Source organism: Anser anser, assembly GCF_964211835.1.
Source record: "Anser anser genome assembly, chromosome: 1".
Lineage (NCBI taxonomy): Eukaryota > Metazoa > Chordata > Aves > Anseriformes > Anatidae > Anser > Anser anser.
In genome coordinates, this window is record NC_139720.1 from 172,800,891 (window position 1) to 172,815,071 (window position 14,181).

General features: G+C 34.3%; 2 protein-coding genes across 30 annotated transcripts in view; one reads left to right on the forward strand and one right to left on the reverse strand.

Annotated features, from left to right (window-relative positions):
• The window catches only part of PCDH9 (protocadherin 9), an 803,467-nt gene that overhangs the window by 105,473 nt on the left and 683,813 nt on the right, over positions 1-14,181 (forward strand). For 7 of the 29 annotated variants that reach the window (XR_014578269.1, XR_014578270.1, XR_014578271.1 and 4 more), the window contains one exon: positions 1-14,181. This exon is cut by the window's left edge and continues 13,027 nt beyond it; it is cut by the window's right edge. The exons of the other annotated variants lie outside the window; for them this stretch is intronic. The gene's annotated coding sequence lies outside the window, so the exon portion shown is untranslated. 29 annotated transcript variants of the gene reach the window in all.
• The window catches only part of LOC310892632 (uncharacterized protein), a gene marked incomplete at its 5' end in the record, with an annotated part of 30,314 nt that overhangs the window by 3,197 nt on the left and 12,936 nt on the right, over positions 1-14,181 (reverse strand). Inside the window, one exon of the mRNA XM_083820671.1 lies at positions 1-11,502. This exon is cut by the window's left edge and continues 3,197 nt beyond it. Coding sequence (XP_083676797.1) covers positions 11,436-11,502 — 67 coding nt within the window. The 3' untranslated portion in view covers positions 1-11,435. The remainder of the gene's footprint in view (positions 11,503-14,181) is intronic.

The window sequence follows — 14,181 nt, forward strand, 5'->3', positions numbered from 1 at the left end:
CTAGGAGGAACTCAGTGTAACATTATATTGATGTAAATCAGTGCAGAACGAAATATGTTGAATTTCATGGGCTTGCCTGAACAGCAGAACTGATTATCTCTGTATCTTAAATATCAGGCATTTACTTTGATAGGGTTTGCCACCTGTTGAATTCAATCTTTTTGTAGTTGTCTTTCTTATGAAATGGTAATTTCTAGATAAAGGTATTATTAATTATTAATTTATACATAAATATAGGGAAATTTTGTATATATGAAAACACTGTAACACAGGAAATTGCTCATGATTTCCTGTCTTCTCTCCTTTGATTTGGGTCAAGGTTACAAGAGGAGTTATCATTTTTCTGTGTCAGAATATTAAAAAGTGAGTATGTTTTAGAGCATATTTTCATGTTCTGTGATCTAGCTTCAGTAAGACCAGTTCTTCTATACAACATAACTCCAGTTTACAGGCACATTCTTCCTTCACTTGTTTTCTTCTTCAGAGAAGCTTCAGTTCTTAAAACTGTAAAGAAAATGGTTTCAACAAAAGTCCCAGAAGAAGAGTCTGTAACTGGCCAAACAGAGAGAATAGGTTAGCAGTCTGCAGTCCCCATGGTCCATATTAGGTACTTTAATTTTGAAAAAATACACAACTCTATGAGCATTAGGGACCCTGTTAAATCCTTAGCCACCACAGGGTCTCCAATCTTGAGTGAAAAATTCCTTAATGTGACATGACATTCTCTTGTATCTGAGTTGCAGTGTATCCATTTCCCCACGCTCAGGAAATACCCTGGCATTTTCTCCATCTTTCCTGATATGTTGATTTCTCTTCATGGCTTGATGAACTGGATAGGGAATCTAGGGAGAATGAGAAATATGGAATCCAGTGTATGTCTTTATCTATTTCAGCAATCTCCATTCATAGGATTTATGGTTATTTTTTTCTGAATAATCCCTTCTAATTTGGGGGTCATTACTACACAAGCAATGTGTATAGACATGACTAGGCTATTTTAGTCTAATTTAATTTTCTTGCCACAATATTTTTCTTAAAAGTAATGTTTCCACAATATTCTCCAGTGAATGCTTCATGTATATAAAAATAAGAAGATGGAAAATTACAAGACAAAAAATGGTCTTTTTTTGAGCCTTTCTTACCCAGGAGAAAATTTAATAATTTTTATGGAGCATATTCATAAAATATTGTCTACTGTATATGAAATGATTGAAATATCCTGAAAATATCCACTATGTGCTTCTTAAAATAAAAATTAAGAATGCATGGTTATATAGGTATATATCTACTTATTACTCACACAGTTATTATAATACAGGTGTTACGATGAGAAAGTGAAGCCAGAGAGGTTCGGATACACACACACACACAAAAAAAAAGTTGACCTGGGTGGTGTAAGTGCTGACTTACTAGTTGCCAACAGAACTACATTAAATGTTTTAATTGATCCACATGACATAGCAGCAACTTGTCCAAGAGGGCTGTGTTTTTGTTTTGTACTGGAAAGACAGCAGCCTTAATTAAGATTTGTGTGATGACTTTAACTGAATTTTTCTTCATTTAGTCAAAGCCTTTAAATTTCTTAATAGTGCTGTTTATAGTATGCTGATTTGAGCTAATTTTACTACACCAGATGATACACTGATTTAGAAATGCATGTAGTAGTCCAATTTTGAATGGAGGGAGACCCTTTCTTGGTTTATTCTTGTAGGCACGTATTGTTTGCTCTGACCTGTAATTCATGTAATAATTCATTTTTAATGCTGGCACAGGTGTCCTTTTGAATTTAAGTATGCTTTCCCTACATATTGTCTGATATAATTTTTTTTTCTGATGTATGGCTCATTATCACATCATTCTGTGTGTGCAAGTATTTTTATAACATCAGCTTTTGTAGCTGTTTCTAGTTCCATAGTTGAATTTCCTATTCTCATTTCTGAGTTTTATATTCAAACTGTATGCATGAGCTTTAAAATACCATATTCGAATCACTCTTTCAATTTTTCAGTGAAATTTGAATCTGTCTGAACCTGATTTATTCTCCAGCCCCAAAACAAATGATCTGATCAAGTAACAGTTGAGAAAAATAGCAAAGAATTACAGAGTTCCCTGTAATTTCAGATCTAGATAGCTACCTATGGCATTACAATGGTGAAGGCTTGACTCTGCAGAAATTATTTATGGTAGTTCTTAAACATACAGGTATGTTTTTAGATTTTCTTTAAAAAGTGTTTGTGTTTTTTTTTTTTTTCCTCCTCTAAATAGAAATGGAAACAAATCACACACACACACACACACACACAAAAGAGAGACTAACTCTAATTAAGTCATCACTGACAGATATTTATTTCTTAAAGTCACCCAGCTAGGGGAACTCCAAAGGTCACTTAGCAGTCTATTTCAGTGTTTCAGTATCCTTCCTTAGTGCTAGAAAGTTTTTCAGCATCTTGCTACAATTTAATTTCATTGCTTCATCATGGCCAAGACATTCCTCTTTAGAGCTATCTTTTATACATTAAAATATTTATATCATCTTTATCTTCAGCTTCCTCTTGTTTAGATTTAGGAATCTCAGGTTGTTCAATCTCAGATCTTTCCTTGTTGGTCAGATTCCTAGTAGTTCTCCTTTTGACTTTATTGTAGTCCATTGTTGGTTTGTATCTCTTGAGCTGCCCAAAATAGGACAGAAGCAATCCATATCACGTTTTACCAAAACTAGAGCAAAGCATAAGTTTTATCTTGTATATCCTGCAGGTAGTTTTAAGGTAAAATTTTTAATATCCAAGGATGATTTATTTTCAGATTGGATCCTTTCAGATCTCCAGATCCTCCCTTGAAAAGCCTCTACTTAACTGCACAGATTTTTTCCTTTTAAAATCTGCATTTTAACCTACCTTCCAACACACTGGCGGGCCCAGCTATGTGCCTTCTTTAAATGCAGTATGCAGTATTATTAAAAGTTTTTTTTTTAATTATTATTTTTAAAAATAATAATTAATAGCATAATCTTGATTGCTCTCTCTCTACAAAGTTATCTAATCCATTTTGTATGCACACTACATTAGCTACTTAAGCAATTTTTCTTTTTCTCTTTTTTGTATGTTTGAGAATTTTCTGTGAGGCAAGAACCTTGAGGCCGTGTAAGTGAATGTAAATGGATTGCAACTCATCTATCCACAAGGTCTGTTACCATTTTGGGGAAAGAAATATTTCAGTTGACATGATTTGTACTTAGAGGATTGACTAATTCTTAACAAATTGATTTTGCCTGTTTCTTACCTCCATTTCATTATTTCCAAGAACTTATAAAGCACACTGTTCATTTGTTCTAGATTTTTTGTGAGACTTAATAGCTGTCAGTTTTATTACTCCTAAAATCATGCTTTCTTTTTTAAGATATTATGTTTTTATTTTTCCATTTTATTGATACCTTATGTGTCCTTCAAAGACTACTTTTCTAATTGTAACATAGTTTTGAGATGGCTTTACCAGTTGTTGAAGTACTCTAGGAGGAAGTTCATCAGGCACATCTGTTCTGAAAAATAATTTACTTAAGTACTTTCCAACCTTTTCTGCCTGCATTTTGAATTGAAATAATTCCTTTTTTTTTTGTGTGTGTGTGTGTGTGTGTGTGTGTTAATTATGCTAGTCAACCCCTCATTGTTGACCTTTTAGTTTAGAACTAATGAAAAAAGGCATTAAACACTTTGGTCTTCGTAGTGTCATCTGTCAGTAACTTTTCTCTGTTGGACAACAGAACACCACTTTCCTTTGTCATTCACTTAGTTTGAATAGATTCAATTAGATCAGTGCAGGATGCGGATTTTTGTAATTATGTTTTATCCTCGCAGTAGGTCAGTTTACATTTCCATTGAAGGGAACTTTCTATTGACCTTACTGTATTCATGTATGTTCCAAATTCAAATTCCTTGTATTCCTGAAATGTTTTATACAACTAATCATGCATATTATATTAAAAAAAAAAAAAAAAAAGACATTCAAGCCAAAGCTAGGAAAAGCTGAAGTTCAGAAGCTTGACAGTTTTGTTTGTCTTGTGACACATTCTTCACATTATTATTCACACAAAAGTGAACACTTCAGCGACTGGAAATTATTTTGGCATGATCAGTCAGTCAGAGGATTTGATGGTGTCAACATTCCTGATTCTCTAATTTACTGCAGAGGACCTTTATATTCTGGATTTTTTTTTTTTAACAGATCAAGATATCTTCAATCATAACTGTTCTACTAGGATAGATGAAGATATCAATCACACGAAACATAAAAGTGTTAAAAAGGAACAACAACAACAACAACAAAAATCACAATTTTATCTCTCAGAATGAACTTGAATTGAATTGTCCTTGCCCTCTTGTTTAAATTTCAAAATTTGTTAATATAGTACTTTTAGATTTACTCCTGATATTGTTTAAAAATATATTCAGCAGGAATAATCTCCTCTTCTCAGGTATATTCTCAGGTAATTCTCAGTTATACAGACCACAGTGAAGACTTTCTATAGTTGAATTAATGCAGGGCTTTCTACACATAAATTACTGCAAATACGTTCCTCTTTCTCACTTTGTCTCTTTCTCACTATGTCACTCAAGCAGAATCATCTCAACCGTTTTTAAGATTACATGAAAATCTCACAAATAGAATTTAAAAAACTAAGTGAAATAGAATAAAGTTAAAAAATGGTTTTGGTATGACAATACTTTCTGTAACACTTCAGTAGTATCTGTTTGACTTTCTGTAAACAACTGTTCTGTGTGGCATGGTACCACCAGTACAAGATGGCTGAAGGTAGTTTAAAACAGTTAGATGAGGATACTTAGGCCATTTTTATGAAGCAAGTCCTTCAAAAATTTCTCTACTGCCTGAAGCAGAATGTGGTTTTAGCATTGCATTTAGCAGTGCAATTTGCAGACGGCCTGTAAAGTGAAGAATGGGAAAGCTGACAACTAGGACAATATACTCCTGGTTGCCTTTGTCTTCAGATGGGACAAGAGCATTGAATTTGAAGATATGGACTCTGTAGCTATTCATATTTACTATTAGTCCCTGGAAGGGGAGCTTCCTGACCAGTGGAGACTGGGATTTACAGTGCTGAAAATGCATTAAATCTGCCTTGGGAACTTAGAGAAAGACTCCACAATTATAGAAGAGATTTGTCTTTTTGTGTATATGACAAAACCTCCGTAGAAGAATGCGCTCAAAAGCTGAATTTTTTGCTTACAATATATGTTCTTCAGGATGAATAACTTGAGAGCTTTTTATTGGATATATAAGTAATAAGATGTACAGCATCAGTTACCCATGTAAAATGCTCTGCTATGAGGTCTTTGGAGATTTCAGAATGTTTTCTTGTAAGTAGATAACTTGGAAGAAAAACTTGCCCTTTGTTATAATACAGGTTGTCAGTGATGCCGTGGCTGATAATGTACCATAAGCACTTACAGGCAATTTACTGAAGCTGTGATAACTAAATTTCATGCCAAAGATGTCTAAATTATTTGTGAGATTTTAACAGCCTAAAACACAGCTAAAATATTTTCTAAAGGATTGAAAACATAAGATTCCATTTTGAACTGACAGTAAATTTAGGCTTAGAGGGGAGAAATATTTTTAATTCAGCCATATTTAGATAGCATTATGCTTATTTGTTGTCACCAGAGTGGGGCTTTTTTGTTGTTTTTGGATCCCATGAACTGCTTACTGTTGCTTGGTTAGGTATGTCAGGTGCTAACTTGCTGTAGGCAGCACAGAGACCTAAATGAGTGAAATGCTGTCATAGCCTTGGGCACCTAACATCAATTCTCTTTGTTGGCATCGTACAGGTAATTCTGAGTGTGGATGATACTAATTTATCACAGCCATACATATCACAAGGATACAATCAGTCTCAGCTAAAACTGAAAGAGTAGACAATGTATGCTAGAATATATATGTTGTAGCTTTCATCATTCTGTTTACCAAATACCATTTTGAATACTTTACAATATTTGCACAACATTATAGGCAAACAAAGCAAATTAAGTGGTACAACAACAAAAAATCATTTCTCTTCATGGCTTTGTATTTCAGAAAACATTGCATTAATCTCTCCATTCTAGTCATTGTTATAACATTCTTTTACCATCTTCCAGATTTTTTTTTTTATCATTTCTACTAAATCTAAGAAATGAATGGAGGTAATAGTCCCATCAGCCTTGTGATGACTGGAAACAGTCCACCGTATGTAAGCAAGGTCTCAGATTTTGTTGTTTATATGGGGGCAGTGTGGCATTACAAGGCCTTTTACAAATCTTCCAGGTTTCTTAAACCTTGCTTCTGTCTTTATTAGACTGAGCTTCATTACCAGTAAAACTCCTGTGCATTCATCTGTTGATTAAATTGCAGGTTTGTGCAAATGCTAAGTAAAGTTTAGCTAATGGCGAAACCTGCTGCAGACAGCATGCATTGGCAATCAAAATAAATTACTTGGCAATCAAAATAAAAACTAAGATTTTCTAGGGGTAAGTAACTATTCAGTATGTAGCACAGCATGTGTGTAAACATTGTTCTCTGATTTAGGTACACATTAATTTTAATAACCTGTTTTCTTCCATAATATTTTTTCCTGTTCTACTGTATCTATTCAGTTTATCAATGTTAAGCATTAGGTACTAGGTAATTATTAATATTATTTGTAATAGTAATGATAATATTGTATGCACAAATATATTGAGTGACCTCAAACAAGATAAAATATTGATTTTTTCCCTTTTAGAAATAAAATGGTTGAAGACAAGACTAAACCCCCAACCCTTCTCCCCAAACACCTATTTGATTTTATGCAGTATTTTCTTCTTGATAATGCAGTGAAAAACACCGTTTTCATGGCCAGATCGTTACAAAGAAGATGAGATAAACCCCACTGGTTCTTTGGTCATTTTTGGAGAGGTGTCTTAGTGGTTTATCAGGAGTCTGGAAATTAACAAGAATCCATTTAGGCCATAGTACCTGGTCCACAACATTTATCTGAGATTTTTAAAGGACTGAAATGATTGCATCTTCCTCCACCTACAGTCCAGGACCTCTTCACTTAATGTATATCCCCGCAGTAGTTGTTTTACAATGGATTTTTTTTTTTTTTTTTTTAGCTTAACATAGTTCGTCCTCTTGACTGCTTCAGCAAGCTTTTGCATTTCTTCAGTCTTGGTTCGATATTGTAACTTTCCAAGATAATTCTGAGTAGGAAATAAAATAAACAAGATTGTATGTGCAATTACAGTAGATATTGAACATGGTATGTTTGGAATTATCAGTGCATAGGTCACCATCTTAAGAAGATGTTATTGTCAAGGGCTAGAATTTAGTGAAGTAAACTTCAACACTTTGAATGGTGAAGCAGTAAGACCTGCTAGTTGTATTGAGAAATCCTTCCTCGTATTGATTTTATTTTTCTTGGAGAAAAATAGTAATAAAAATGGATTCTAGAATAAATTTAATTTACAGGTTCTTTTCTCTGCTGCATAAAAGCATCCATTTTTAACCGTTAAAAAGCTGGTCTAATCCATATTAGTTAAACAGACACTGTGCTGAAAAAGAAATTGCAGTTAAATTGCTGGCATGATTGTATTTTTATGGAGGTAAAAAGACAGCTAACTGAATTGGAAACAAGAGAACATTTCTTTCTTTCTGTGTTGATACAGAGGAATCATTAAATCTCATATCAGGCTTGCAGGCACTACAGAGGTACAGACATTTCAGAGATCTTCAACCTCTTAGGAACTTTGGAAGTTAATGAGCCATCCCATAGTTATTATTTTGTGTTTGCTCTGGGCTTTTATTTGATTTTCATATTGTAGTGTGATGTCCTGTGTGTGTGCGCTGAATGACACCAGGTCTAGAAATGCTATGTTTTCCGGTACAGACGGGCTATACCATTCAAATCTTTTAATGTTATTTGAGCCTTTTGTGATCCCCCAAGTATCCCAACACCATTTAGCATTTCAGACAAGAATCAGTAGGGATCTGTGGAGCTTTTGGAGATTCCAGGAAACTTTGGCCATGGTGAAGTCTGTAGCACGAGGTTCTGCCAGATATACTGGGACATCTAAATATTCTCGTTATCTACCCATAACATAAGTAATGCGTCATCTTCCCTTCCCTTCAGGCCACATTTTGTCCCTTGCTTGTCTCAGTACTGCCCTGTTGTAGGTATTTTGTTGTCAGGATGAAGGGCAACCAGTCGCTATGGGAAGAAGGGCTAGTTGCCTCCAGTTCCTTCCCCTTGTCTTTGGAAGACTGGAGGAGCCAGCCAGAAACCAGTGCCCCAGATAAATCCAGAGAAGCAAATGGATAACAAGGAGAAGGGAAAGCAAAAGGAACAAACAAAACAAAACAAAACAGAAAAGCAAAAAACCTAAAGTATTAGAATCAAACAATATTTGTATCATTTGGATTCAGTCATTGATACTACTTTCCTGTTTGTTTTTCCTTCTGAGAAAGTCAGAAATACTTTAAAAAAAAAAAGTAGGGGGGGAGGGGGGGAGGTATCCTTTCTACTGAATGTTATAAGACTAGTGCTCTAACGAAATCTTCCAGTAAAGAAGTAGATGACAAAATATTTAAACATCTGGCAAAAGTGACCTCCTCTCCCTGTAAGGCTAACTAAGAACACCACTAGAGTCACTGGTGATACAACATTAGTATAGCTTGATTTATGCAATCTGCTCATTCAGACCCAGAAAGCACAGCAGGAATGTCATCATTAGAAATGATGATTTGTCTTGAGCGTGTTATGTGTTTGAACTAGCAGGCCTGTGCCAGAAGAAACTGAAGTTACTCCTGGATTAAACTAGGTCCTTTAGACATAGCACTTAGAAGTCAGTAGCAATCCTTCCATCTTCTTCTTCAAGCTTTTGATCAGAAACTCAGGGTCAATTTTCTTCAGCTAGTAGCATCCTTTTAGAGAATTTCAAACAAAACTCAAAACTATTCCTCTTCACACATTCTGTCACCTATCTGGCAGAAGTCTGTCTTTTATTTAGAGACTTTTATTCAAGTTTCTCATCTTACTGGTTTTGATTACTGGTTCTGAAACCAGGAAAACAAAACAACCATGTTTTTTTTTTTTTCTGAAAATATATTTATCATTTGAAATAAAATGACTAGTGGTGGAGTTCATAATATTTTGAACCTAAGTAAGAAGTTAAAGATCAAGAGTCAGCTGAGTGAACAATTTTTTTTTCATATGGGGAAGGGGGTTAAGGATTAAAAAAAGCATTTGTTTTATAGCAATCAGGCCTTCTTGTGCTGACATGCAGTGTTTTTCCACTCCAGTTGACATGGTTAAACATCCTCTGACACCCTGAGGGATGTAAATCAGGGACTGAGAATTTTAGACTTTTTATTCTCTGGAGAAATGTACACAGTATTTTAATGATTATCTATCTTTCCCAACTCTACATTTGCTTAGATGCATGTAGGTTTAAAAATATATAAATATATATTCCCTTTTAAATATTCAAAAGACAAAAAAAAAATCTTTAGTCTGTATGGCTTGTTATCATTTTCCTATACATTTTCCAGAGGTGTTCTAGGAACAGCCTGCTGTACAGCTGTTCTGCTCCAGCTGAACAGGTTCATAGGGAATGAAGAGCTTACAGCAATTTGTAGGCAACGAAGCAAAAAGAAAAATCCACAGAGAAGCAGCTGATGTTAGCAGCTTTTAAAGAGATTGAAAGAAAAAGGAAAGAATAGGGAGTCGAATGTAGAACAGAGACAGAACATGATTTTGGAAGAATTACTATTTTTCAAAACCAAGAAGAAGCTGCAGTACTTACCTTATAAGCCATGCTTTATCCTTTCTTGCTTTTTACTACATGCTGAACAATATATCTGCTTAGAATATGCAGACATTTAGCCAACTCTTTACTTTATTGCACAAATGACTAGGAGGATGAGAGTGGCAGCCAAAGTTTTGTGTTATAGCTCTGTCACTGACAGGCACCTAGGCCTGAATCAGGAAAGAGTTCAGGCAATGCGTTAAATTTTTGGCATGTGGTTAATCCCACTACTTGTAGTAATACCTTTCTGAAGTGAAACCTGCATGTTAAACTCTGCAAACTAATCTTGCAGTGCCCATTTTCCTATTGTAATCTGGGAATAATAATGCCTAGTTCTTATATGGGTTTTGCAGCTTTATTCAAGGTACTTATACACCACTCTAAGCAAAACTCTTAATATAAAATTGTGATTTATTACTCTCTCTCATCAACATTAATAGAAATTGTTATGTGCATCTATTTCAAATAAATAAACACTTAATTTTTCATTGCATTATAGTACTGAAAATTTTAAATTTTCTCTGTTTAAATCATTATCAGAGAGTCAAGTCAAACTCCTTATCTCAACACAATCTCCTTATCACAACAAATCCTGTATGGACTACTTACAGAGATTCTTTTGTGTTTTTTGTTTGTTTTTTTCTTTAGTCATTTACTCTCATACAAAATGAGTGTAAAATATTATTAACTATTAAAGTATGTGTTAGAGTATGTTTGATATTCCTGTATGTAACAGATGTGGTACAGTGTCATGGAGCAGAGGGAGCTATTACTATATTTAATTGACTCTTTTATTACCTGAGGGTGAGAACAGGAAATAGAGCAGGCCGTCATACTTACTTTTAACCTTTGGTCTTAGAATAAGCTAGATGAAGGGTGTGTGTATTTTAAGTTATTATCCTTGCAACCATCTCACTCCCCCTGTTTGCAACTAGTGAAAAAGAACGTTATCCACTTTGCAGTGTCAGTCCCTTACACAGTGTTCCACTTAGACCTGTTTTGTCCACAGGCCCCGTCATGCTTTTCCCTGTGCTTTGTATGACGTAGGTCATAGATCAGACAGACAGTAAAGTCAAATATTGCAGGGTAAAGAAAAATAGAGAAAATGACAAAATATTCTTCTATAACAAAGGCATTATTGTGGCTGTATGTTAGCATTTGCAATGTTGCTAAAGCTTTTTCATAACTCAGCTCAGATATAAACTCCTTGCAGAGGTCAGATGGACAGTAAACCAGGCTAAATCAAGCTTCTGCTCTAGAGAAGCTGCTTGGACGGTGAGCCAGGAGAACAGGGAAATTAGCTTTGAAATAGAATAAGAACTATGTATTGTCTTCCCCTACCCCCCTACATCCCTTGCTACACACATTCTGCAGTCAACAAATAATGTGAAAAGTAATAACGGAGGTTGATGGAAAAGGATCCACAGTGTTAATAGTCTTTCTTCTCTTTCCTGAGAAATCTGTGATTCACAGTAAGATATTAATGTAAGTCACAGTAAGGTATTAATGTAAGCATGTTAGTGTCTCTACAAAAAAAAAAAAAAAAAAAAAAAAACGGCAGAGAAAATAATGTGGAGAAAAATAGCAGGAAAACATCTTTTAGCAGCTTTGAGGAAGCAGATCCAAAAATCCATCGATTTCAAGAGAAGGAGACCTCTTCTGTCTTCTGGAAAAAATAAAATAAAATTAAGTAAAGCAAAATAAAGTAAATAAGTAAGATTCTCCTATGACTTTGACATTAGAAAGCATTGAATATATTCATAACACTAAGTAAAGTGATAATTAACATTTTACTACTGGTAATGTCTTCCTTTGAATTTGTACTGTACTGTTCAGAGTAATTATTTTATTTTCCTTGTCTGAAAGGTGTTTTGGGTTGGTAAAGGATGGAAGGTGCTGAACTCTCTCCTCACGGAAGCTGATGTTGTTAAATGTCCTAGCCTTTACACCATACACATAATTCTGCCCATAGTTTTGTTTGAGTAAAGCCAACTCAGCAACGAAGACAATTATTCTGAGAGAACTTTTATGTTACAGCTCTTTATTTTACTACTGAGGGTTCTCTGTGTTTATTGACTCCATCTTGGGAATCCACCTCATTTCTTGGCTGCAATGACCTTTGTGTTTATAATGTTTCATCAGTTTCCAAGCAGTCAGTTGGAGGTGAATGCTGTAGTATTAATATATTTATCATCAATTCATGTGACCTGAACATAACTCCCCACTCCACCCCCACCCCTTTTAAGCTCTGCTCTAATGCATTTTGTTGAAATCTAGGGGAAGTATTAGGTTCTTTGCTTTTCAGACAGGTATGTGGTTTTATGATTTTAGGCTTCTATTGTAAATATATCGGTTTGTCCTTTCTGTCACGGTACACTACTTTATTTTCTGCAAACAGTTTGAACACATCTAATATCTGTTGATTACACTGTAGTAATAGTAGTAACAGTAATCCAGTATTCTTCTTGTCATAATGTTTTCAACCATAGATCTGAGAGTCCTTTGCAAACGAGTTGAATATTATTACCCCCAGTTTACATGTCAGGAAAGTGAGGTGCCAGAAGGGAAATGACTTGCCCCAAATTAAACTATGAAAGCTAAAAAAGAAGTGGGGATAGAAGCCACATTTCCTAACACTCATTACCCTCTTCTGCTTCCAAAAAATTGACGTTATTATGTTCCCATGCAGATAAAGAAAGAAGAAATACTTTTTTAAATGTATGAGGAGACATTTTAAACCACATCTCATTCCTTAATTTCATTTCTCAGTAGGATACAGTATCCTTGTCTATTTCTAAGGAAACTAACTGCAGGCTATTTTATCAAAGAAAAATTATATGATGATGCCTTTATGAATTTCTCCAAATATTAACACTCTCAGTTTAAATTAAAATAATTTAAGTAAATTCTAATTAAATCTTTATGCTTAAAATATCTGTACTGGATTTTTTTTTTTTAATTTGTTCAGTTATTTTGCTCGGGTCTGGGGTATTTTTTTGCTACTTAATGGGGTAAAGATAAATTGGAATAAGGCCTTTGACAAGCAGGACTATCTGAGAATGTAGCTAAAATTTTTTTATTGTCTAGATATCATTCTACAGTGTGATATATGTATATAATATATAGCTGTTTTAAAATCATCTACAAAAATATACACATCTCTTTTGATATGACAGTACCTCTGAAACATTGCTAATAACTAGCCCTTAAAAATAAAACCATGTCATTAAAAAAAAAGCCAGTTTACTAGTGACATTTAAATGGATTAGTGCCAAGTTGTCTCTATGATATACTCTCATAGTCAAAATTTAACAAGAAAATACATGCCAAAACACAATCCGTGTTTGAAACAGAATAAAAATCTGGTTTACTAAAAGTTAATTTATATGGAGACTTTCAGGAAAATTAATCTGTAAAAACGAATTTAAAGTGGATTAGTTAAACCTAATTAAGTCCCTGCATAGACGTTCATTCAGAATAAAAATTGCCTTGATTTCGTTTAACTTAACTCCCTTCCAAATGAATTACGATTACCAGAGATTTAATGTAGTTTAAATAATCTACTTTAAAAATTAAATGCAGAATGATTTTCTTGCATGTCTCTGTGTAGACAAGGTCTGGAAGAAATCTGTCTGTCTGACCCTTTCCCAGATGTTAGTATAGGTGTAGACATTAACTGAATTTCAAAGGTAGTCCAAAGTATTGTAAAAGGTATTAGATCACTCTGAATTCTGAAATGATCTCTTATGAAAGGACAGAATGCAGCAAATAAGCTGTATAACAGGTAGAAACTTATGATATGAGGGAAGGAATATCTTCGGATGGTGCCTACTTCCAGTAACTGCAGGGAAAGTTTGGTCTTCAGCTCTCATGATAAATTTTGGTGAGTGAACATGATTTCCTCAGAGAAGGAATAGATTGGATAGAGTCATCTTTTGTAGGCTGATAGGAGGATGGAACTTTGCTGATAATTATCATAATTATCTGTCATCTGTTTGGAACATGATAGGTTCTTTGTGCCGAGATTCCTGTTTGAATGCACAGTGATGATAATCCTGAATTACCAACAGAGTATTTATATTGCTTTTTGTGTTATTTTTTTTAAGATAAGCATTTTTTTTCAAAATTTTAGAATGTAGTCATGTACCACAGTTTCTAGATGATAAATGATTTGATCAGGTGAAAGGACAGACAGATTCATGAAGAAAAATAACCCCCTTTTTGCCATAGCTGGTCTGTGCTTGAATTAATATGGAAGCTTGGAGGAATGTAGAGGAATGGTCAAAATGAATTTTGAAAAGACCTGTTCCAGGAATGAGCTTCTTAACAAATAAAATTAAAGGCC